At 42.9% G+C, this 26,916-nt stretch overlaps 1 protein-coding gene across 2 annotated transcripts in view; it reads right to left on the bottom strand.

Moving 5' to 3' along the window:
* Nucleotides 1–3,886: 3,886 nt before the first annotated feature.
* Nucleotides 3,887–26,916, bottom strand: part of LOC135992520 (C2 calcium-dependent domain-containing protein 4C-like) — a 31,651-nt gene continuing 8,621 nt past the window's right edge. Inside the window, exons 1-2 of one of the 2 annotated variants that reach the window (XM_065641773.1) lie at nucleotides 12,700–12,737; nucleotides 3,887–5,398 (exon numbers count right to left, since the gene is read on the bottom strand). In XM_065641773.1, coding sequence (XP_065497845.1) covers nucleotides 4,048–5,343 — 1,296 coding nt within the window. In that variant the 5' untranslated portion in view covers nucleotides 5,344–5,398; nucleotides 12,700–12,737 and the 3' untranslated portion in view covers nucleotides 3,887–4,047. Of the gene's footprint in view, nucleotides 5,399–12,699; nucleotides 12,738–26,916 lie in introns of those variants that run through there. The other variant, XM_065641774.1, reaches the window with a different exon arrangement.

Below are 26,916 nucleotides of genomic sequence, written 5' to 3'. Positions count from 1 at the left end.
GCAGCTTAAAACGAGTGATGCAATAAATGGAATTTGATACAGCAGGCACTGTGCTGCCTAATCCCCAGTCTACACGTCTGTCCTGGCAGGCTTTTTAGGTCGTAGATATTTGCTTCCCTTGGTATTATTCCCGAACTTTACCTGAGAAGCAGCACAGTTATAGGAATTGCATTTCACCCCGCAAACTGTATTTGAGTATAACCTGCATGGATTTCTGGAAAGGAAAAGGTAAGACTCGCTTTACAGTAACGTTTGTCCAGAATTAGAGGGGCATGGTTAAAGTAACTGGGTTTGAGAAGTCCAGCACAAGTAGTTACTTCCAGTGCAGCTGAAACAAATAATATTTGCTTAGCAAAACATGAGTCCAGGATCTTGGCAGGAAGACCTTCTTTCCCTCCAACAATTGTCAGGTTTTTAAAAAATGAAATTAAGAGGTGATCTTCCAACCAGTGAGCGCCACTGAACACAGCTGATCAGACCACCCCAAAAGAGGAGTTTTGCTTGAGTCATTTACCATATTTTCATGGTATTTTTAGAAGGTCAGAAAACTTCTGAAGAGAGTATTTCTTGACTGTGAGTAGCTGTTTGCTAATGCCAGGAGGTAGATTTTCTTCTTGCTGTTGACTCTAATATAAGCATTGAGGCATCATAAGTTTTTCCAGGCTGAAGTATCCGGTTGCCTTCTTGTTTGCTTATGCAGGTGTTTTACGTAATAGCCCCAATAAGGCTGACGCTTTCAGAAAGCGGCTGCAGCACAGAAAGCATTATGTGAGTTCAGCACTTACAGCTTATTTGACCTCTAAAAGCACAAGAAAACAATTCCTACACCCTCTAATATTCAAGTAAATTCAAATGTTCGAATTGTATTATGGCTTTGCATTGCTAATAAGAACAACACCCTGATAAGGGGCACCCCAAATCTCAAAATGCACCAAAATGTAAAAACCCACACTAAAATGGGGGGAGATACCAAAATTGTCTTCTATCTAGTGTTACAGTCATACTTAGTCCCAATTGTGACTAATGTAGCTGAATAGGTACTTAATTCAAAGTTCTTACCATAAAGAAGAAAATTATCAAGAAAAACCTGAAGTTAGAGTATTTACCAGAAAAACACAGGCAAAGTCCGGCTGTCCTTTCCAGGCTTAAACCCTGCCTTTGAATTAGATCTGCAAGTCTTCTGCTGCTTTCAGCTGAATGACCAAGTCACTTTTTAGCACACATCTATCATCAAACTTCTGGAAGAAGACTTCCTCAGAATAAACAAAATAAAAAACCAAAAACAACAAAAAAGCCAAAACATTGTTTAAAGAGCCTTAAAAACATCTCAGTTTTCTACCAACCAATCAACAATGAAGCCTTCAGCTCCTAAAATACCTGACTAGCTGAGCCCAGCTGAAACTTATTTTCCTATGACAGGAAGGAAGGTCTTTCTCCAGTGACTGAACTCCTTCCCTGCCTGATGGAGGATGAGACTTTCCGAGCACTTCTCTTTCATGCCAGTAACTACACTGTGCCCATTAGCCTGCAGAACAGAAGGCTCAGGAAAGATCTCATTCATGGGTATGAATATCTGATGGGAGGGAGGGAAGAGAATAGAGCCAGGCTCTTCTCAGGGGTATCCAGTGACAGGACAAGGGGCAATGAGTGCAAACCTAAAATACAGGAAATTCTGCATATATAGAAAGAAAACTTTTTTACTGTAAGGGTGGTAAAATACTGAAGCACGATTCTCAAGCAGATTGTGGAGTCTCTGTCCTTGGAGACACTCAAACACAACTGGACATGGTCTCGGGCAACCTGCTGGAGCTGGCCCTGCTTTCAGGGTGGGTGATACAGTCTTAATTGTTCCATCGTTCTGTCCCTGCAGTACAGCACTGGCATGGCACATATCACAGGGCAGGTGGGTACCTGCTGTAGTGTGACTGTACATGATTCTCTGACACATGTAACTTCTCTTCTGTATTATCTCGGCCTCTTTCTCCATGTGTATACCTGTGAAGAGACTGTAAGTCCCAAGAACTAAAAATGTGATGGTGGACAAGTGATGAGCCCGAAGAAGGAGCCCCTGCCTTCTTTTGGGAGACTCCATGCAATAACCAATTAAATAGGCTTATTTTTTTCTGAATTACTGATTATTCCTTCAAGTCGCCTTTTTCAATTCTTCACACTTCCTTTAAGTTTTCCCCTATAGTCAGTTTGCCCACATTCAAGGATACAAATGTAGTGCATCACCTCCAGTTGTGCCGTGTGTCAGTACATTTCATTCTTTCCTTTAGCACAAAGGGGTTACTATTCCATTTGATTTTAATCATTTTCTGGGAATATACCCAGTCATTCTCCTGTGCAATTGGTCCTTTGTGTGAGGATTCTGTTTTTAGAAGTATCTAATGTGCGCTGGATCAAGGATTAGCAGTGAGCATTTCTGAACACTCGTGATAACAGTTAACATCCTTTGGGCTTTTTCTGCTATTAGAAAGGAAAAAAAAAAATTCTTCCTGGGGTTCTTAAGCCTGAAACAGAATCAAATGATTCAGTGGCCAAGCAACACCAGGACTTCCCATGAACAGTCCCATGATTTGCAGGCAGTTATACTCCTGCCAGAATAGGGCAGGGGGAAGATCTGCTAGAAATCTTTTTGAAAGAGCATGTAAGCTGCAGATTTGGCACAAGCAAGGCCCTGTTCCTACAGCCTCACAGGGAACAGAAGAAAACCTTCCTTTTCTGTGCCCCAGGCCTGTGTGGATTGCTCCTCCACTAAGGCTTATCTGCCTTCACATAATGAAGCCTGCAACTCAAGGGAGGTAGCAACAGGCCTGGACTTCCAAGACAGTTTGTGCCTCCTCCCACTTGCACTTCTGCAGTTTCTACGATTTGGTGTTTTACTTAGCTCCCAGTCCACCTCAGCAGAAGGAGAAAAAAAAAAAAAAAAAAAAAGAAAGAAAGAAAAAAAAAGAAAAAAAGAAGGTTGCCTCAAGCATGCAGGAGCTCTGCACCTTTGTGTTTCTTGTGGTGTCAAAACAAGTGCCTCAGCCACTCACTGTTTGCTGGTAGAGCACTGAGAAAGTTTATCCTAATTTTATCACAATGACTTGAACAAGGTATGCAGTAAGTCACTAGCTGAAGCAAGAATTCAACCCAGAGATCCCCAATTATCCTTTGCTGTTGCCGTATTGGTATCATATCCTGTCTGCTTGAGTTTTGGGAAGGAATTGATAGCTGAACTGCTGAGAGTTATAGCTCCAGGGTTCATTCCTGACTAAAAGACCTGCAACTTCATTCTGACAGCGGTGAAATCAACCATGGAAAGGGAAGGCAAATGAAGATGCTAACTGTACTACAGCATCGCCCACTCCATAGTGACTCCAGGCAGGAGCCATCTCTCTGTTGAGTGGTGTACAGTGTAGGTCTGTGGAGAGACAGACCTGCCTGCAGTGGCTTCCAGCTGCTGCTCAGCAGCTGGTCATGTTATCCTCAACACAAGCTTAAACCTGCTTTGGGAGTTCAAATCCTCCACCTCTGTTGTAGGAAAAGGGCTGATTCCCAAACTCTCTCTCTCCCCCTCCCTGAACACTAAACCATCCATTTCTGTATATATGAGTGCTGTCAAAATGGTCTGTTTAACTGATGTAGTACCTGGGAGATGCAACAGAGTTCAGTGCCTACAGTGTGCACTATGCTCTGTGTACCTGCTTGGGGACCAGAATGAGTGAAAAACAAGGCTTCCACACCCTGAAAGCCATAGACAACAACAGCTTTGACTTGGTAACTGCCTAATCCTTTATCCTAAAGGCAAACCAGTCCTTCTGCCCTCCTCTCCTACTCGATAGGCAAAAGGTCTGCTCCGCAGCCACCTGTTAAATTTAACAGCAAATATCTCACAGAGTTTGAAGTGCTAAGCAACAAAATGAGGCACAACAGCGTGAGGGTAATACCAAACACCACGGTGCTTTGAAGTATTCTTAAAAAAAAAAAAACACAACCCCAAATTTTATTTAGTAGAAAACTTTCAGAAAGCAAAATTAGTCTGTTTGAACATTTGAAGTGTTATCCTGACAACATACTCATTAGAGACAATTCCTGTTCTCCTAAGGTGTAATCCCGTTTCATACTGCACCCTTTATTCTGTGCTTTCATCCTTAGAGAGAGGCTGTAAAGCTCTTCTTCTGCAATACCATCAAAAAAGAAGTCCTCATTGAAGATGGGATTTCTGCTTCTCTTTATAACAGTGCTTCTCTGCTTCTGTGTTTTCCCTGGCACCAGGGCAAAGGTGATGCAGCAGTTTATGTTTTTGGGCTCTACAGAGTCATCATATAAACCCTCTGCACTGATCAGGCGGATCCGCAGCCTTTCGTTTTCTGAGCAGTACTCAGCTGACAGCCTCAGCATGCCTCCCTTGTCCATTACCACAGCCCTCTCTCCCACTAGTCTCTCCCGGCTGCGAGTCAAGTCCAGGGGAAGGATGGGAGAACAGGACACACTAAAGCTCCGCATGGCAAGCAGCCCCTCTGAGGCCCGCCTGGTGGCACAGGGACTGTTATCAGTGGAGCTGCTCTCCTCTGTAGAGAGAGAATTGTTCCTGGCCACGCTGGATTTGTTCTTGGCTTTCAGCGCTCGGCAGAGCAATCCCTCCTGACTTTGTGTTTTGATCAGGGAGCAGGATCTGGGAGGTGACCTGCTGAGAAGCGGAGAACTGAAAGGAGAGGAGTCGCTGGAGGAGGCAGTATCACTATCACAGGCACCTTGCCTGTGCAGAGAGAGATGCTTGGGAGGCAGCCTCACAGAAGCAAAGCTGATAGCAATGGGATTAGACTTAGTCCCTTTGCCACTGAATGTGTTTGCTCTGGATCGAGACAGCATCAAGCTGGGCAGAGCACCATGTGAATTACCATGGAAGATGGACTCTTTCCTCCTGATGTGGGGACTCTCCAGCAAAGTGCAGAAGCCATAGGAAGTGGTGGCTCTGGGAAAGTGAGGCAGGGAGAGCGCTGCTTGGGACTGTGGGTCCGAGTTCGTGCTTTCTTCCTCCAGGGCTGGAATCTCCTCAGCACTTTCCACCTGAATGAGATGTGGCAAAATGCTGGGGCCGTAATCAGAAGAATTAAGATCTGCATCCTCTGAACTGTCATCCTGGGAGCCAGTGCCCTTAACAGGGCCAGAGCTGGTCAGTCTGGGAGGAATGCAAAATTCAGGGATTCTATCGGGGGTAAGCACATTAGGAAAAGCAGCAGCCCTCAGTCCGGCTTTTTCGGGCAGATTTTGGCCAGGTGGCAGTCCCAGAAAGGCAGAACTAGGAAGGTTTCCATTTTCATTTGATGCTCTGATCTTTTCCAAGAGCCACATCACTGTAGCTTGGCAGGAGGTCCTCAAAGGGGAAAAGCTTGAAGTACAAATCCACCTGCAGATAGAGATGCAGAAGCAAATGATCACCCTTCTTGGACACACTAGAGCTGAGCAAGGCACAGAGGATGCTGTTCAAGGCAGGACTAGCACAAGCCCAGTCAATCCTCAGGTTCAAAACAGCCTCTGCCCTCCACACTGTCTTTAGCGAAGTGGAATGGATTTTACCACGAGAACAGAACTAAACCACTAAAGAGATTAAAACAGCATCGAGTCCCTACCGGGGAAAACGTCCCTCTCTGATAAACCCCACCGTTCTTCTCCCTTAGCAGAACACGTACCTTGGCAAGTGCAACCCCCTTGTTGCTTCCAGCAGCCCCGCTCGCTCTGCCCAGCCTCGGGCACCCTCGGCGGCTGCAGGCGGGAGCCCGCGCCCCGGCGGCCCTTTTCTAGCGGCGCCGGGCGCCTCCCACCCGCGCCAGCGGCGGAGGGAGGGATGGAGGGAGGGGTGGAGGAAGGGATGGAGGGGCGGTGGAAAGAGGGAGAGGGGAATGGAAGGGCTGCCGGGCCGCTGCCGCGCCTCCCGCACTCTGCCCCGCAGCGCTCCCGCCGCCGGAGGGACATCGTCGCCACAGCTGTCCCTCACCAGAGGCCGCGCTGAGCACGGGGGACGTGTCTAGAGCAACGGGGAGGGACCTTGCAAAATGAGCTTTTCACGGGAAAGCGCCTGTCGCTGATCGCCCCACGCCCCCGCGGAGCCGCAGCTGCGCTCGGCAGCCGCCTGCGAGCCCGGCGGGACCGGGCTGCCCTCGCAGGGTGGCCAAAGCCACCCGTACAGCAAGCAGCCCCTCCTCCCCCTGCTTCCAGTTTCTTTTTGATTATTTTCCATTTACAGAGGCGTCCCGAGGTGATTCGAGATTAACTAACAAACCCAGGACAAAGGCAGAATTGTCTCAGTGCTTCTTTTCTTCTCGAGATCCTGGCAGGTTTCCAGCATTAGAGTGGTAGAAAGTGGGGATCGCGGGTTTTCAAGCTCATTTGAAAAGAGCTTTGCTGTTTTTCTGCATCAGGATGTGCACCCACAGAGAACATGAGACAACCAAGCCTTGACCCCATGTCCTACCACTGATACTGAGCAACAGCAGAAACAGGAATGCAGATGCACTGAGAAGATAGACAAGGCAGAAAATGCTTTGAAATGGAGTATTTCAAAAGCACGGCCATGTGCAGCACCTAACGGACACCACGCAGAGCCAGGTGGGTTCCGTGAACTTTCTCACCACAGTTCTGCAACGCAGCAGAACTTGAATGGACCGCTGCAAACTGATTATTCTGCAAGCTACAAGTAGGAACCTTAACTGCAAAGTCAGCAAGGCCTGCTAAATAGGTTGAGTAAACAGTTGATGCTGTATGCCTGCAACACAGCAGTAGTAGACATCATTTTCTGCCTTTTCCTGCTGAAGAGCTAAAGTTCATGTCCATTGAGTGCCTGAGATAAGCAAGATGTGCTCAGAGCAAACAAACAACATGGGTTACAGAGGCATGGAACATTTTGAACCTGCTAAAGATTTAGCTGAGAACACACATGTTCTGGGGCTGAGCGTTGCCTCTCTCCTGTGTGTTTTACGACAGTTAGGCTTCATTTTCATAATAATTCTCTAGTGATTCAAATGAGAGAAAATTCTTTCTGCCATGCTTTGTAAAAAGGTTCAGGACACCCCAAATGTGCTAGTAACGTTTCAGTTGTCAGTGCTTTTGCAGTTTACTTAGATGGACTTGCTGTGGGTGCAGTTCAAATAATCTCCAATCTAATTTAGAAGCTTCCAGAGAGGTTTTGCACTTTCCCCAGCTAACGAGACACTTGAGTAGCACAGTGAGAGGCGCTACTGGAGACACTGGGACGCTCTCCTTTGGGAAGCAGAATGTGCACCACATAGCTCTTATCTGTTCAGACCAGGCAATACAGTACTATACATTATGCATTACATACCATGTAATTTCCAAAGAGTGAGCTTCATTCCTACATAGACCCCTCTGCTTTTAATATCAAAGATTTGATTCTAAAAATGGATAAAAATGAAGGAAATTGAGCTTTTTACTGGGAATCTTTTTACCTCCAGTAACAGTTCACAGAAGCAGTTTAGATACGGCAACCAGCCTCAGGTCTATTAAGTCCACAGCTAGCATCAGGCAGTGGTGAAGTAGTTACCCTATTTTAGGTACTTAATTTCCGTTTAGTCTCTTGAGCTTCCTCTACAGATAGTGAAAAGAGCTACGGGGTTTTCCAGAGGTTTTTCCAGAGTCTCTTGATTGCAGTTGCCTCTCTCCTGCTGGTAACTGCAAAGAGAGAGCAGGTGCCTAACATTGGGTGGTATGTATCCTCCCCTTCCTAATAAAGCCTGCACTTTATAGCAATTTAACAGATTGCTGATGTGCTGGGAGTTCAGCAACATTTAAGTACTTGTACATCCGCCCTTGGAAATAGGCACTCGAATGTATGATTAACTGTTTTGCTTCCTGTGTTCAAAATCATTCCTCTTTCCTTGATTAGCTTCAGAGCATAATTAAAATATGCTGCCAACAAGACTTCCTGTTGCTATTAAAAAAAAAAAAAAGAGCGTCTGCAATAAACTGCTTTTAAACCGGAAGGGATATAATTTGTGGCGAGGCTTTGTTACAACTCCAGCACCAAATAACAGGTGAAACCTTGGGACCTGGCCAGGGGCTGGACAAGCTGTGACAAAAGGAAATCTTCTACCTGAGCAACACGAGACAAAGCCTGGATTTAGCTTCACGTGTTGCACTGACTGTATTTCTCCAGTGCCGTTTTACCGTCACTCGGCACCGTGACCCGGCTCGGGAGGTGCCGCGGGGGCCGGAGCGGGGGCCGGAGCGGGGGCCGGAGCGGGGGCCGGAGCGGGGGCCGGAGCGGGGGCCGGAGCGGGGGCCGGAGCGGGGGCCGGAGCGGGGGCCGGAGCGGGGGCCGGAGCGGGGGCCGGAGCGGGGGCCGGAGCGGGGGCCGGGCACCCCCTGCCGGCCGCATCTCCGCCGCACGGAAGGGGCTCGTTTGGGTTCACACGTTTGAAACTGAGCCTGCCAGATCCCTCGAAAGCTTTCGGTTCTTGTTTGACTGAGCTGATTTTAAGTTTTTAATTCACTGTTTGGTTTACAAATTATTTCTTTCTCCTGCAAACAGCTGCAACGTCCTGGTAGTTCTACAAGCTCCTGAGCATGGAGGTGTTGCACATACACACACAAACTACCATGGCAAATTTCTGTAAAGGGAGAAGAACGTCATTAACCTGTACAACTGCAAAGCCTGTCCAGTGCAGCTCTTATAGTAAAAGACATCTCTACCTGGAATAATTCCACAAATTCTGAACCATTTTCCAGTTCTTCATTAATGGCAATGACTGGTTCAAGGGCCTGGAATGGAAGTACAGGGGGAAACCTTTCATTCGTGTTGGTGGTTTGCACTGGGCAACCAAGAGCCTTTGGATGGTGTACACTGGGAAGTGAAGCCCTCCTCATCCAGCTGAGATGACCGGGAAGATAAAAAAGAAAAACTTCTGGCCCTGCTGTGAGAGGGGGAGGTATGGAAGAGACAGCACAGAACAGCTTGGCATGCTTAAAGCAACAGAAACAGAAATGGCTGAGTGCATTATACTACCTAAAATACGCAGAATTTTCCACAGGCTGCTGTGGAAATATTCTGTGAAAATAAATAACTCTGTTCCATTTCATTTTCCCAAAGAGAGCAGCAGAAATTCAGCTACAGTTTCTTGAAAACAAAACAAAAAAACCCCAAACAAACAAACAACTGAGAGGGTCTTAAGTGCTTTTTTTTTTTCATTGGAGGTTGATATTGTGAGCAAACTTATAGCACATTGATTCATTCCTGTCATTTTGACAAAGATCAAAGATATCTATTAGCAGTCTGCTCACCACTTCTGGCCTAAATCAAGTCATTCTGCATTGCTTGTATAGCAATACAAAGTCACAGAGGTTCAGCAGATCTAATCTGAAAACTTAATCTTTTCTTATTTTGTATCATATAAGATTTTATACCTCATCAGCAAAGGCACATTTCTGCATAGCTTTATGAGAAGTGTCCATGCTTCTTTAAAGGAACAAAGGAAAGAAGAGATGCCCAAGTGCTGCTTGGCAGCAAGAGCACAGAAGTGGCCAGGACCTACCTTCATGCACTTTGGGACTTCATGTAAAAATATCTCAAGTACCTTGTGTCACAGCAGTATGAACTGTAAAGATCTAAAGATATGAACTAGAGTATTTATTCTTTCTAGCATATTGCATGGTCATGTGATGAGAAGCTGACATTTGCCATGCAAAATCCAAGAAGATTATGCTGTCCCTAATTCCACTGCCACTGAAGTTAGCCAAAAATTTTAAAAAAAAATTCTCCATCTGAGGTATAGGACTACACAGGGATCTTGACCACATTTGGCTTTAAATGCCTTTCCACGTTTACAGTGGAAATACAACCAATTCCAGCATGTCTATTGCAAATCTGAAAACATTTTTTCATTATTCTGCCTGCACTACATTGAATTTACTTTCCCTACATGCTTTCTGCATTTCTTTCCCTGCATGGTTTCCAGGATTTAAGACCCCATAATGCAAAACCAAACTTCCAGCATGAAATGTACTTGAGATAAAGCATGGTGTCCAGGGCCAATAAGATTCAGATGCTATTTATGGAAACACCAATATAGCATTTTAATTAAAGAAACATTTTCCCCTGAAAAAATTTGGTGCCCAGAGCAGATGAGATGCTCTGTTTTCTCTGTCTCACATTGTGACATGAAGGTAGAGTCTGACTTTCACTAACAGCAGTTCCCATGCTCAGCTGTGTGAAGGAACCCTCTAAACAGACATGAATATGTATAAGCTGGAAGAAAAGAGATAATAACTGTAATGAAAAGGGGAATTAAGTCTTTCTTGCATTTTCTGTGTTCAAGCAATCCACCAGTAATGACTAACACCCTTTCTGAAACTGCTCCTCTCCTTTAAAGTTTAAATGACATCATATGGGGAACATTTTATTCCATTCTCTCAAACGCAAATAAGAGTTTGTCTATAAACATTCACTGGTAGATAATATAAATTTCTGATTAGCCTCATTCCTTATTTTCTGCCTAATCAGCTTGTTTGGTTACATTGCTGCTAGTGTATGAGATTGTTTACTACTGATTTCACCTCTAATGATTAAAAAAAAAAGCCGCAACACCTCCCCCAAAATACACCTGCTTCACTTAGCAACGATTATTAATTCTAAACATCCATAGGAGTGTTTTGCCTAGATTTTATTCTACTTGTGAAACATTAAAAAATATACAGTTTTATTGCGGAAGTTTAGTTTCTAAAACCATCAGTAACAAGAGAGCACACTCTTGGCACAAAGCAAGTTCTACTGGGAAAATGGAGCTGGTCACAAAGAAAAGCAGATCACTGGCTTTGATTGGATTAACTGAATAATTTCACTGGCTGATAAAAATAGTTCTTGCTTATCATTGCCCTTCCCCTTGGAAAAGATTTGGAAGTTTTGACTTAAATGTACATCATTGATTTAAGTGCCTACAGTCAAAGCCTGGGGAACAGGGTGACTTTTGAGGGTGAATAGTTTTTTTGGTATTCCCTGTGTATCTACAAAGTCAGAACAAATTCAGGCCAAGAGGATAAGCAGATTCTGGATATGCATACTCTATGCTGTGGGTCAGATGAGTTATGACACCCAAATCCAGGTAAAACACAAATAAATGGAAGGGTTGGACATTGTAGAGAACACACATATCATAGAAAGCATTATACATACATAGCAGCTTCATGGATTTTACTCAGGAACAAATCAAAATTTAATGCCAAATATTCAATGAGCTGGAACAATATGCTTATTCAATATAGCAGGTTATTAGGCTTGTCTTTGTCCAGTGAAGGTAAAAAAAATGATATGTCATGGGAAAATCTTTATGAAATATTCCTAGTGAGAGGCAGAAACTTTGAATAGTCTTGTAAAGTGCCAATAAGAAACTGAAACTCATCGGCTTAGGGTGTACCGGTATTGATGAGAAAAAGCCTCAACATTTTTTTTGAGGAGATAATGCTGCTGCAGATGTCTTGAGATCTACAGAGTTACCTAGATTCAAATGGGTATTTGTTGTTCAAGTCCCTTATTTGTAATGTTACAATTTTCTGTTGTTTTAATGACAATATTTCTAATTGGAATGATAGAATATTTTTCTGCCCACTCTTCAGCTGTAGTTACAATGCTGTGGCCAACATTATACTGATAAGCACTACAATGGACTAGAGAGCTGTTACACACAAAGATTCCTTCAGACATTCATGGAAAAACAGATGCGTCTTCCATGACAGTTGCATATCAAGAACTCAAGACTGCCAATAACTTCATCAAGCAGACTTGTAACACTATAGGAATGAATGAAACCAGAAAAATATTTTAAAGGCTATCAGAATCTTGAAATATATCACACAAGTAATTAATTATCTACATTTCCCATGGTTGGAGTAAAATGAGCTCTACTGCTCAGTTCAGCTACTTACATGCAAAAGTAAGCTTCTGCACACAGAAAAACCAGGACAAGATTCAACAGAAGAATGAATTTCCTAGCACCACAGGGTTTAACAGACAGTCTATTAGCCTGGGCAGTTTTATACATTGTTTTATTCTTTGAAAAAAGATTCTATGAGTCAGCAAATGGATAATTAACTGCTTCTACCACCTTAACCAGACATTACAATATCACTAGTTATTCTTTGGAAGAATAACTCCTACGGTTTATCTGCTTGTCATTTTCATTCAGGACACAAATCTAAAATTGTCAAGTTAAATACCATATGCTGTGGCCCCCGACTTGCATGAATAGCAATACTGAGAGGTTTCTTTACAACTGTGCCATGCAATACTCCAATAATCATGCAAAAACCTGCAACAAGGTGATTTTAATTTTCAAAAGTATGACCAGGTTAACCCATGCACTGCAAAACACTTAGTAGCAAGTTTTGTTAAACGAGTAGTTCTTAATAAACTGAAGTTCTTAATAACCTTCCCCTGACACACACTGAAGAGAGCCCTCCCCAAAGAGCCCAGACACAGCCTTAAACTGAAAAGAAAGGAAGGATGAGCTCTCTGGTGCACCTGAAATACATGTTCTTCGGGCTTCCTCATTGGCTGCAGCATGTCCTGCAGGTACAGTATGTATGAGGCTTAAATGCACCAGATGACATTGCTGCGTTGAAGCAGCAACGTGCTAGAACAAACAAGGCTCACGGGAATGAATGAGGCAGCAAGCCAAGGACATTTCAAAACGGATAGCTTACCTTGTCAAAACATGCTAGATCTTGATTCAGGGTGTTTAACACTTTATAAGCAGGTGTGTTGGCAGACATCACTTCCCTGTACTTCCCATGCCATGAGCTACAAAGACTGAGGTGTCACTGAAGGCGAGTTCCTGCGTTCAGCCTTGACGACAACTGCAGTTACCGGCAGGCCACACTGTTGGACCTTGACGAGCCCATGAGGTAACAGCTCCCAGGAGCTGTGTGGAGGCCGTGGGTGTTCCTCCCTTGGCCCCAGCCCAACTCCATTCCCAGGCAGAGCCACAATGGGAAGCAGGGGGAGCTGCTCCCCAGTTCTAGGTGCAGAATTGTGCTGCAGGAGCTGCCCAGCGGAAGGATCCCGTGCTGCTCATGCAGGGCTGTGTGAAGACATTAGAACAGTGGCCTCCAGCCAACATCCTCCTCTCCAGGATCATATACAGTGAATCTCTAGTTGTTTCTATCGGCTTTCACCTAGGCTTTGACTTCAGTTTTGACTTGGAAATATTCCTGCTCTGCAGCAAGTTAAGACAGTCAGGAGTTCAGGCAGCTTCACCTAGTCCTTGCAGATAAAATATTGAAAAGACAGCTCATTAATAACAAGAGACTATCCTCTGAGTAGAACGATTAGCTAAACATTTCTTCTACATGAAGGTGGCACACTGATGGGGTTGGCCTCAATGTCTTGATGGGTGGGACACGTAATCACAAGTTACATCTTTAAGCAGAATACATTTCAGAGTGGTTATCACTGTTGAGCAGCACCTAGTTAGGAAACAGATGTTGCTTTTGATACACTGAAGTACCACATTTGAAGCAAATCTAGACTCTTCATGCTTAGACTCTGCCCTCAGCATTTCTATGTACAGAGGGACAGGTCTTTCTAAAATTTCATTTTAGAAGAACTCGACATTTCAGCAGCTGGGCTGTAGTTTCCTGTCTACTAAGTTTTGTTTCTGCAGAAGTATTTTCTGAAATGCTGAAGTGTTGCATATTTTTACTTTCCATTTAAGAAGCAGGGCCTGGTATGGCCCTGACACCACAAAGCTTCGTATGGATGATCTGTGATTACATCCCTTGTCTCAGAGCTCCTTATGCCCAAAGAATATTTGGAGGACAAAAGTTACTTGGAATATCAGAGGTGGAAAAAAAAAAAATCAATTAAAATGATACCAGTAAGAAGAATCTGATTCCAGGAGACAGGGTAAAGAGCCCTGTAGACTTCAGGCAACTTTGGAAAAAGGCTCAGGATTTTGTGGAGGTGCTGGGCTTGGTCTTGGGGAGCAGAGAAAAATGATGAAAACAGGCAGTGAAAGCTTTGTTATCAGGAGGAAACTGATTGTCCGAAATTTCATTTAACTGAAAATTTGAAGTCACGGGATGCTGTAGTTATACTCTGGGATAAAGCAGCAGCTTTGGACAATTTTGTGGATCTCTCCCCCAGCATTAGATATTTGCTTTTAATCATTTACAACCAGAGAAGTGTAGCAAACTAGGTTAAAAATGCTTGGAGAACAACACTAGTTCACAGCAGCACGCAGGAAGAGTGTGAGAACAGCAAGGATTTTGACAGAATTCCTTCCAAGTCAGATAATTCACAGGCATGAAAAAACCAAACAATTTAACTATTGCTCCCAAGCACAAAGAGTTTAAACATATGGCCAGATATTACTATATAAAGAAAAACAATTAGAAGTTACTGCTGTCACATAGATAATCCCACTGGGAAAAGTAGAAATAGGCTCACATGATCATAACAGATTTTCTGGCAGTTTGTAAAAATTGTTAAATGGTTAGGAGGTTTTGCTTAAGTGGGGAGGATTAAATTAAACTCTTTATTGTTAAGCTGTCTCATCCTCTTCCATTCCCTTAGGAGAGCTTCAAGTTTGAATCCAGCCTCCCTCACACCCCAGGGCCAGCAGCCCCCCCAGAGCAGACAATGTGGAACACATGGCACTTGTGTGCTGGGAACCTCCTCCACCCCAAACACGTAACAGAAACCAGGCTGCAATTTTCTTGCAGCACATGTTTCATTTGAGGCTTCGCACTACCCCAATGCATGTCAGAACCCAATATTTCAGCTGTTGGGACAATTTTCTTTTTTTTGGTACCCATGCATGTAAAGTAAAAGATGCTTTCCTCTGTTTTCTACCACTTAATATATTTTGCCACTTAATTAGTCTCAATTAAAATTACAAATACAATGAAAGCTCTGGAAAATGCTTCCTTTAGCACTAGTCGTATAAGGACCTGCATGGACAGGTCATTGAAAAGCACTAAGGGATACACGTTCCAGGTCACAGCTGTGGGACGCACAGGTCTTCCTTCATGATCAGCAGCACTGTCCTCAGACCCAAGTGTGAAACCAGCCAGGTGATCCAGCAGGTTCTGTATTTTCCTCCCACCTGAATAAGGAATGAAAGAAACTTCCCAGGCAGCAGTCTTGTTGTCTCATCCATTTATGTGCAGATGATCAGTCAGGTGAATCCAAAGAGAGCAGGGGCCAACCCCTCCCAAGCATCTCTGAGGCTAAAAAACACCTAAAAGCTGCTGTTCCACTTTCACAGAGAAAATCCTACCTCTGGCCTCCAGGACAGAGATTGCTTCTCATTTCTGTGCCAGAGCAGCGGCTGCCTCATCAGCACTCCTCAGACAGTAGGAACAGGATCAGAAAGCCATCAACTTGTTCCTGCTGCTTTTAATTAAGCAGAACCCATCAGCAAATGGCACAGGCACTAATAAGCACATCATTCTGGCTTCTGATGTTCCTGGTGTAGAGCTACATAGCAGCAGCACCCTCACTTTGTGGACTGATCACTCTTTTGCTGTTTACTGTGATCACCTGAAGTTGGGAAGAACAACTGATCTCCAGTAATTAAGATATTGTACTCAGCAATTTTCTGCTCAGCAACTTTCCTGAAGCAATAGCATTCAACAGCAGCTGAAGTAGCAGTCAGGCCCAAGGAGCATCAGCCCCCAAATACTTGACCCACATTGTCCATTCAGAGATTAACTGTTTCAGGCAGGGTCAAAGTCATTAACAACTGCCCCATTCCAATCCTGCTAAAAATTTGCCCTCCTCTAGGAATATAATTCAAATCTTGTCTCCCTTCTGTTAGAAACCAACCAAAGCCCCTTGGAAGTTGGATAGAGAACCCCAGCAGCCCTGGTTTTAGCTCAATCTTCTAAAGGAAACTTGCAAAAATGAATTACACATTTGCAGATTTTTTTTTTCTCTTTTTAAAGTATTACACTTATGTCAGGGAGCTCTTATGACAGTTACAGTGATACAAGCCCTTCAAGGATGGATTCAGTGGTTCATGATCTTACTGGGACTATGCAGGAACACATTTCACCCACTGGAAAGAGTGACAAATGAGGGAAAAGAGCACTCAGGCTTGTGCTATTACATTGCATGCTTTGATTTAAAATATTTTTGAAAAGTGTCTTCAGTGTGCTGCTGAGTGAAACCCTAGAAAGGCATTTCATAAATCAGTTTAACTTAACAGCATTTCATGTCCTCAAGGCAAAGAAATCCTTTATAGTTTATCTATATGGTAAGCGAGTATTTAAAGAAATAATTAACTGAAGATTGCTGTCAGTGAATGACTGGCAATAAGATGGAAGATTGATTTGATCACAGGAAATGCAAACGAATTATATATTTATGGGGGTCAGTGAAGAGCTCAGCATAAAAATAAATCACCACCAGACTCTGGAGACAGAGCAACTGAGAATGGGCTTGTGCTCCCTCCTCTCAGTCATGCTGGCTTTACCTCTGTGTAATCCTGTTGACTTCAGACTTTCACTGCACAGGAAGATAATCACATGCCAAATATATGCCATGCTAACTGGGACCCAACTTAGTAATTGTGACTCGAGAGTTTCCAACATTAATGTTCCTGTCCATCCTGAGCATCTTTTTCACTGTGACACTTGAGCTCCACACAAAAACAAAAATACAGTGCTTTAAGAAAGCTCTTTTATAAGGGAATTGCTGGTATATTCTTGTTCATTTCTTTTACATCAACATCTCACTTAAAATCCAAAATTGCTGCTCTTCTTGACATTACATTCTTCAGAGCTCCCAACACAGATTTCATGTTTTCTTCATTTTTACTAGATTTTTTCAATACTGATCCTTTTATAGAGCACAATTCCCATGCTACCCTTTTATTTCTCCATCTATATTGTTGCTAGTCAGTATATAAATCCATACATCATAGTTCTTCTCACTCCCATTTCTATGCAACTGAAACACCATAAAAATAGCAGTCAAAGAAAGCTAATCTAGCAGACTTGGAACATTGCATCTCATAAAACATTATTACAACATTTAGTAGATAGCATTGCCTCATTCTGGCTTGTTTGATCTTTTACCTTCTTTCCTGCTGATTACATTTTACTCCCGAACTCCATTCTCCTCCTCTCCTAGAAGTCAGGTTTCTGCTGCCTCCAAATCCACCTTGTTTTAATTTATCAAATCCATTTTCTAAACCCATTGTTGCAGATGTTTGAAGCAGAAGCAAAGTCAAGATAAGGCTTTGGCTGGGTATGACTGATGTAGAGATCCCTCTCCTGTTGCCAGCAACTACTGTTGGCACTGGAGTTTCTCTCTGAAGCCTGGACTGTTTATATAAGGCAAGTCTGCACATTATGCCATTTTTGGACAAGGAATGCAGGGCTGGAAGAAGCCTCCTCAGTCTGAGCATGATCCCTCTCTATTGCAAACATTGCATTATCTAGTTCCCCATCATCTCATCCTGCTGCAGCATGAAATGAAGTCAGGTTTCAGCTGTACTTCTCTCAGAGGAAACCTGTTCTAGCTCCCAGTCACTGCTGTGACCCTTCCAGGCTAAATCTATCCACAGCCAGTCCAAGCTCATCTGTCCTCACGCTGACCTTTGCCTGAACCTCTCCTAATTCTTTCCTTCTTTCTTCCTACCAGTGTTTACTGTCTGATGCTCTACAGAGGACAGTTATTTCAGCCTTTCTGCAGATAAATAACACAGTCTTCTAGTTTCTTCTTGTAGAGGAAATAGCCTCATCCTTCCCTGTGACAGGAAGACTCACTGGTGCTTTGTATGGAATGTTCCTTGTATCACAGGGAAACAGATCTCCCAACACATCTTTCAGGACTGCTCATGGTGATCTCATTATTGATTATTACACCAAAGACGCTCCCCCAAAACAGCTTACATTTTGGTGCAGAAAGTTTTGTTCTTGCTCCTAAGCGCAGGACCAAGCATTTTACAGCTCTCAATTTCTTCTGGTTTCTTTCACTTCAGGCCCCAAGGAGAACAGTTTTTTCCCTTGGCTTAAAGGAACAACATTTCTCCTCCCTCAATCAAATCCTCACACAGTGTCCTTCAAGCAAAGGTTTTCTTCATGTTAGAAGGGAGAGACAGAATACTTTTATTTTGGTCACCAACAGAAACCCAAATAAACTATATTTTCTAGACAGAGGCTGAAGAAAGCTGTGTGGGAACACAATCTGATCACACAGTTGAAATGCATTGCCATCAAGACTTGACAAATGAAAAGGTATGTTCACATCACTGATGCTTCAAAGGATAGGTGTGATCAGAGATGTGGAGATGCTCTGTGGATGAAAGGAGCCCCAGAAACACACACACCACTGCTTAGCATGAGTCTCTGAACCATGAGCTGCACATAACCTAACAAAGTCCATCAGGTTTAGTTATACTGACTCCTATACTGGTCATGCCATCATTTCACCAGTGTTCTTGACATCTATAGCCAGTTTGAGTGATTAATCAAAAGGAGAACATTTCAAAAAATAAAAAAATATCATGACTCACTGCTCCTGGATACACTCATTACTCTCTTCTATAAGGATGCTCATTTTTTGAGCCAGAACTATTCTCTCACATTGCTATTCTCTTCGCTCCCTTTCTTCATCCAAATCATGATCAAATTCCTCACTATCTGGTAAGTGGCTAGCAGACTGTTAGATTGCTATTAGACATACAGACATGGTACCACCTGCTACATGCTTTTTATTTCTTTTTGGCATTGGAACAGCTGTTGGTTTCAATTCTTGCAAATTCAGAATGAAGGAGAAGAATGAAATGTTTTTTTTCAGATGCTTTAATTCTTCTGCAGGATGTAACAAACTCAAAAGACAATTTAAGATCATAGATAATCATAATGTTTTACTTCAGTTTTGTCAGTGAAACAGTAGACACTTAATGAATTTACTTAAGGAGTCCCCAAAATTATATAGGGTCACAATCACATCTATTTATCCCTAGGTTTTCTTTTTTAACCTTCTAATTTTAGCAATATGCACAAAATAAGCCAAACTGTAAGTTGCATAAACTGATAGAGAGGATATGAAATTATAAAGCAACCAACGCATCAAAAACCTGCCAAGAGATAAGATGGAAAAATTAGTTTATTTTGAATACCTCTTTTAAAAGTGAAGGAGACAAAAGATATGAAGTGCATAATTTCCATGTTTTTCAACTCACTGGCCTATAAGTCAGTCCTTGAATTTATTAATAGGGCATAATTTTTTCAAAAGCATTGATACATGCCAACTTAATATTAACATATTTTGTCAAGTCAGCTGTAAAAATGCAGATAACATTAATAGCTTCCTACTACTTGATGTAGTAACACACACAGTTCTGACTTATCTGGGGGGAAATGAATCATACTATTGCAAAAGTGCAGAGCTGGCCATGCTCACCAAAGGAATGGCTCTTTCCTCTTGGGAGACACACTACAACATACAGGCTTGCCTGAGGTGTATGAGCTGGGCTATGGGTGGCACAATCTAGTCTGCACCACAGTATTAAAGTCTCCACAAAAACTTGAGAGCTGTTCACTGGTGACATGGTTCCAATTAATAAGCATAAACAATAACCATCTTATTTCATGGGATTTATATGGTTTTATTTCGGGATTGTTTTCCCCTCAAACATTCTACATTAAAACCACAGAACTGGTGATAAGCATAGCTCCCCTGCTGTAAGGGCTGTACTTCAGCCTTGAGAATACTTGCTATTCCCTCATTGAATTTCTGGCCAGAAGCAGTGTCTAAGCACACAAGAAACAGCTGTGAAACCTGTCCAAGAGCCAGAAAGGGTTTAGAGCTGTGAGACTGGTAGGCACTCTTGCCCTGTGGCCAAGTTCTCTGAAGCAGCATAAATTTCCTTGCAAAACTATGAAGTTGTAACTGACTCCCTCCACAGTCACTAATGCACAGAAAATCTAATGCTATGCTCCCCTTGCCTTTTTTCACTCTTGTCTAATATCTTAGCTATTTCTAACTGTAACCGGTTCATAGCTGTTCTCCCAGCACTCAGTGCTGTTGCACATCCCTGGTCACATACAACTGGAAAGCACCTCAGGCTGGGCTGTACCTGTGCTACAGCACTGGACCTTTTCCCTGGCATGGGACAACCTGGCTGGCAACAGGGACAAAGTTTTGACACCTGAGTGTACTCTAAGCTGATTGGGATTTCTGCTCAGCCTCAGTAAGACTTAAGCCATACAGCTCAATGAAAAGTGCTTATGGTTGTTTTCAAGGAGGCAAAGTACAAAGGCACTAAGTGTGTAGTGACAGAGTTGCAGGTGTATTAAGACAATCAGTGATGTGAATGCACACTCGATGGAGTCTCTGGAAATGTGGTTTTTAAACAACATCTAGATTACGTGGCTGACACACATAGCTCAGGTGCTTTTACAGTCTGCAGTACCCAAGTCTATCTACATAGGCAGGTACAGAATTCAGCCCCTTAACAGCAGTTCAGCCCTCACCAAAATCTATAGCAAAACATACACTGCTTTCAGTCACATGCTGTGCCCCCAGCTACATCTAGTCAAATAGCCGGCTGCCTCCAACCTCTGACTTCTAGGTAGAGATACACCTCACCTGACCTCCTCCATCTCCAAATATTGTAATGTGAACTTTAGTACTTCCTAAAAAGACGCCAAAATGTTCCACATAAGCTAGTGCCAATTCCAGATATTGACTGGGAAGTACAGAAAGCCACAAGATCCTCAGCACTTCAGCCTTGGCCCCTTGCTATGAACAGCATGACCTTTGAGACCTCATGGTTCAGCTCTGTGTTCACACGCATGGACTCTGCTGACTTAAGAGAATAAGGAGCAATCCCTGCCAAAGCCTTTTGTTTTACCACTGAAGTGACAAGTGTTACAGGGTTGGGTTTTTTTCCTTAAATTCCAGTGAGAAAACCAGTAACTGACATGGAACACCACAGAGCTTAGCTAAAATTAAACTTAAGGTGAAATTACAAAGTATTCTATTGATCAAGGCTTCACAATTTATGTTTGTCCTTTCAGTTCTCATTAATTCTAACATAGCGCAACAGGATGGCATCTTGGAATCCATCTTCCCCATTACCACTAGTCCTTTGTATCTTCAGAGATATCTTGATTTTATTCAGGCACTTAAAGTCACTGCTGCATTTGCAGTCGGCCTTCATTTCCTTTTTTTTTTTTCTCCACTGGAAGAAGCATTTTATCCCCCACCATCTGGGTTGAGCTTGAAATCTGACTTATTGACATTGTATTTTCACTTTCTTCGTTAACTGAAAAGCAAGCCACATTGGAGGCCCGATGTGCCTCCTGGGTCTGCAGGATGGGGAATGAAGCAGTCCGCCATTTAGGATGGCTGTACTGGGGCATGCTACCTACCTTACAAACAGTAAAGCAATAGTGGTCCCTACTAGTCTCATGAGGCAGGCTGCATCCTGGGACGACCCCTTGCTACACGTCATTCTGAATTTTCTGAAACTCATTAAAACATTCAGTTGAGACCTGTGCATATAGCTCTCCTGTCTAAGGGTAGCATTATTTTTGATACTTTAGAGTTACTTTCCCTATACCAAGCAGCACCTCAGCACAAGGGCACTAAGATCATACAAAACCCTCATTGCTCTTATTAGGTCTCAACAGATTGCAGTCACAGCTTTGGAAAGCTTTCAGCTGAGCAAATGGAAATCTGCCTTACCAAAGCACAGTGCATCAAAATTGGGGAAACACAGGTGAATATCAAGTGCGAGATGATTTCATATTGTAATTCTTAACACAAGGCTGCTCCTGTTTACAGCTTATGTGCTCAATGACTTGAAGAGACTGGATTCTAGGAGGAGATGTGGCCACATCAGCTTATGCCTGCAGTTACTCAGATTAAGTGGGAGAGCAAATACCAACTTCTATTCTTCTGGTTTTGCAAATACTCTGAGGGCAGTATCTGCCTCACCACAAGGAAATATAACTATTGCAAACACATGCCAAAGATGCTGCTTAACCATGTCCAGTTCATGGGGTGTCAGTGATGCCCCTTTTAACATCTCCTAGGCAAAGGAGCAGGTGTCCGTTGTGCTGTGTGGTTGGGGCACCACTGTCTGAAGTTACCACTATGGCACAGATGACTCCACATTGTAGCTTCAAAGCTGCATTGCACAGCCTTCCCCTTCTCCCTCCCTTGTTCAACCCCCATATCAAATCAGTTTGTGCAACAGAAGTGTACAAGACTACATTATGTTAACAGGACTGTGGAAAGTAACTACAGTGTCAAAATATTTATGAAATGGATTCCAGGTTCCTAAACCTGTAAATGAAGTGCAGTTACAAATGCTTTCCTCATATCTGTTATTCTTGGGCTGCAGTAGATGAAAAAGTTCAGTTCAAGCAGGTAACAAGTAGAGAAATCTCTCGCATCTTTAGTGAATCACTACCATCAACAGGAAACTCAAGTATAATATCAGGTTTTTTTCCTTTCTACTTGCTCCGTGCCCCCAAACATGCACAATACACAAGAAACTAAGCCTTGTTTCCTAGGGAAAGATTGAGATATCTGCCAAGTTCGCATGCCAGCCTCCACAGGCAAAGGCTGGCACTGACAGTGGGAAGCACACTGCAGAGTCCATTCTGTTGCTGCCCAAGAGAAACTTCTTCCTCCTTAGGTGGTTAAGAAACATTTAACCATTTCAATTTTATGGGTATAAAGTAACACTAAGAAAAAGTTGAGTAGAACTACTAGGGTAAATTCGCATTAGGATAAAATTGAATACTTAAGGGACAGAAAACATTCCTGGGCAAGCTGTGTTTCTAATTTGTACCGTATCTCTGGTTTGGCTCTGTTAGATATTACTTAAGGAATGCTGAAATCATCTCTGCAGCTGAATGCTTACATTTAATAGTACTATTTAACACCACTTGCTGTAATATTGCAACTGCCTGACTCTATAGTGATCCTGGCAGCCTCAGCAGCAGTGAATGGAATAGCCCAGTACATTGTGTCACACAGGTTGCAATTCCCTCTCCAAAAAATACCTGATAAAACAAACAATCCTGTGATGTAGTTATTGCTTCAGCACCATGCCAGCCATTTTTAAGATTCCCTAAACACTTGCACAAAGACTGTTGATGTCCGGCAGGACAGGGGTCATATACTATCTTATGGCCTTAACTCAGCACCACCTGTGAGTGCCTACTGAGCTGCAAAACAGGGTTCTGCCTCATTTCACTGTGTGCTTTCTCCTTGTCCGGAAAGCAACAATGCTCATAAGCAAGCTCTGCTAAAGCCTAATCCTGCCCCACAGATTTCAACAGGACTCATGCCATCAGCTTCATACCTGCAAAATCAATCAGTAAGAGACAGATTTTTTTTTTTTGTCCTCAGATAAGAGTGCAGATTAGCAGGACTAGGGCTGATTTTCAATATTGCAACAAGGGTCTATCAGCCTTTTCAGGTGATATGTACCTTTAGAAAACTGGTCCTTGCCCATTGAACTGTTTTTTCCTCCAAAAAAACCCCATTCTATATCTGATTTTACCTTTTCATTATTGCCATATTCACAGCTCTCAACTATGATGCTATTGTCAAGATGTTAAATCCTGATGCTAGCTGCTGAATCTGAACATAGAAAAATAATCAATGACACAGTGCTTTGTCAGAGGGATAGAAAGAAGCAATGCGAAGAAACCATGACAAGCAGGAAGGGGATCTAAAGGTGCCAGCAGTTACTGAAACTCTGGGAGAAATACTTAAAAAAAAAATCCACTTTGTTAAATGTATCATAACACATAGATCAATTGACTACACATTTAATTGCATGGATGAGTTATCCCCAACTACTGAGTGCTGTACATTGTGGCACTTCAGTGTCATTCCTCAAAGTGCAACAGCAAAGGACAACTCACCTTTGCCCGAACATGGCAACATTCCTGCCAAATCCATTAATATTTGTCTCATGTAGCGGTGGCTGCACCTAAAGTTGTGCAAATAAACCTCTGTTGTATTTATTTAGATATCTGGAAGGATCTGAAGTCTGGACTCCTACACAGAAACTCAGATCTTTGGCCAGTTTAGTGGCCACAGAGGAGATCACACTTCTGGGCAAGGAGAGTGTGTTCCATCTGATAGAGCCCAGAAGATAGAAATGGTTGGATGTGTGCCACTGGAGAAACTTGGTCATTGCACTCAGCAACAATTGGAGGCATTATTACAGTTCTTTCTGGGTAGAATTGTGGAAAAGTACAAGCAACACTTATTAATAAGTTGTTCATAGACTGTCTTTATCTCTCGCTTCCTCCACCCATTCAGAATTGACTGCTTCTAGGTCCCTTCACAAAGCCTCACAGTAACACACGAGAACCTTCTCTCAACTTCGGTGTCTGGAGCAACTCTCCTGTATTCCTCTATCTGGCCACTTCTGTCTTCAGACCTCCTAAGAGTCCACAGCTTGTTGCTCTGCTGGGAACAGCCGAGTTTTTCCTCAGTTCTGCTAATCTTTCAGGTTTCATTTCATGTAGGTCTGAGCATTTCATCTGTCTGAAAATGCCCATGGATGTCTGCCACCAGTCATGGAAAAGTTTGAATCTGAAGGTTGCTTTTGTGTTTTTGTTTTGTGTGTGGTTTTTTATGGTATCCATTTCATTTATGCAAAGTGGCTAATGAATAATTGTACACATTTTATTTGGAAGGCACAGTGGATGCAAGCCAGCCACCAGAGCTGGCTCAAGGCTTCTTAGCATGAGCAAACTCATATGTGCTACCCTGAGGATGAAGTGCCTTGGTTACACCCAGAACTGGCTGCTTCTGCCACAGAAAAGTGAAGAGGATGCAAAAAAGGCTCACATGTCCATTTTCACAAAGTAGCGGCTGTTTCATAAATTCTCATCCCCCCTCCTGGGTAGATCTGTGCAAGGGCCTGTTCTGCCACCCCTATTGTTGCCTCCTTTGCCTGTGCCCAGATCTTGCCCTGCCCAGCACTGGGAGATTAGCCTCAGTCAAAAATAAAGAAAAATCCCAACCTCAACTCTGCCTATGCTTTCTACCTGTGTATATACCTCCATCTCACTAGAAATTTATATATCCACAATCTTGCCTGCAAGGTTGAAATAGAAAGTTACATGTATCCTTATATACAGTATGTGCCAGTTTCCACCTTGTCTGTGTTTTAACTCTTAATGAAATTTAACTCTTAATGAAATCTCCAGCATTAAGTTAAAACTCACCTCTGCTCAAATTGCCAAGGTCACTATTACTAATTGCATCTTTCTGGTGAATAAATTAGGTAGGAATGCACACACACAGTGTTTATGCGGACACCTACTCCATTCCGAAGGGAATGCAATCATTTTGTTCTTGATTTGAATGACCAAATTGTTGCAAGGGAACTTGAAAAATATACACTATAAAGCCAGATATGGGCAATACAGGGTGTAGAATGACATGTTTGGGCCTAAGTTTGTGCCAAGTTCCCATTAGGATACATGCCACAGTGAATTCTAAGCTCACGCTTCATGATTAAGAAAGATTTACTGCACTTCAGAAATCCCACAACACCTACTCCCTGAGCACAAGGCTGGAGTGATATGAAACACCTTGTACAGCTCCTCTGCTGTGGGATCTTTTTTCCTCAACAACAGACCATGAAATGCATCATAGTTCACATCCATATGCAACATATTCCAGCAAGGAAACCATCAGAGCTTTATCCATACAAGACTTGTGGAGCTGATGCTTTCACTGTGCTCTCATTCCCCCTTCCTGCAAGATAAGGAGGGAGAGCACATAATACAATGAAGACAAACCCATTCAAGAAGGAATGCAAGTCTGCACTCAAACAGTGAATTTTGGCCTTGAGGCGATTAACAAATTTTAAGAACAACAAACCATTTCGCAGAATTCATTACATCCGTGGGAATTAATCCATGGGTCTGTTTTCCAGAGCTGGGACAAGCTGTGTCAGGTCCAGCCTTGCAAAGTGCTAGATCAGCTCTGGAAAGGAAGGGGTGGCTTGGCAAAAATAGGGAGTACAGGAAAACTGCCAAATCCACAAGTCCTGATTACAATTAGTAGATTTAATAGACTCCTCTGTTGTGAGATCTTTAAAATGGAAAAAGATTAGAGAATGCTTAGCCCTGTTCTAATGCATGTAGTTACATCCTCATACATGAGCTGCCCCAGGGCATCCCACTTCATTTGCATTACACAGGCAGCAGAAAAGGGGGAAAATGGTCCCTCTCAGGGACTAACAGCCAGAGAAGGGGTTTGATGTGCAGCACAGGGTGGGCAGCCTGGCTTCCTATGGAAATACAAGGGACTGGACATGTGCTTGAAACAAAAAGGATGCGAGATGGAGCAATGCCAACCATTCTTGGTTTCCTATCACCCAGCAGGAGGCAGGGCAGCTGAACATCAATGAGGCCAACCCTGAACACTAAAACATCCCCTAAAAACCAGTACGTACAAGGGTGTCTCACAGCCCAACATAAATTTAAGAGAAAGTCAGGGCAGTTACATTTATATTCCCTCCAGACCTCAGCCATGTCAAAAGTAGTTCAGTTCTCATTAATAATTGCTGTTATTTTAAAAAGGCTGTTAAAATCATTATTGACTTATTACATCAAAAAGAGGCTACAACAGTCGAGAGATTTATCAATGAAGTCACAGAAAAGAGAGGTTACTTTTGAAGCAGCCTAAGATAAGGATACATGGGAAACAAAAAGGATGCACTGATCTATTTTTCTGTGTAATTTATATTTTATAGTAATTATGTGCTGTCAGTAATTGCATATGAAGAGTGTGAATGTTTCATTTTACTGAGGGAAAATCTAATTTGCTATTCCCATGGGTGAAAAGCTGATTATGTATTAATTTGATAATCAGAAATGATTAATCAGTTGAGAATGTTAGCCTTATAAACCTGGCTG

This window comes from Caloenas nicobarica, chromosome 10, assembly GCF_036013445.1.
Source record: "Caloenas nicobarica isolate bCalNic1 chromosome 10, bCalNic1.hap1, whole genome shotgun sequence".
Taxonomy (NCBI): Eukaryota; Metazoa; Chordata; class Aves; order Columbiformes; family Columbidae; genus Caloenas; species Caloenas nicobarica.
The sequence above is the reverse complement of the archived record's forward strand: the minus strand, read 5'-3'. Positions and strand labels throughout refer to the sequence as shown.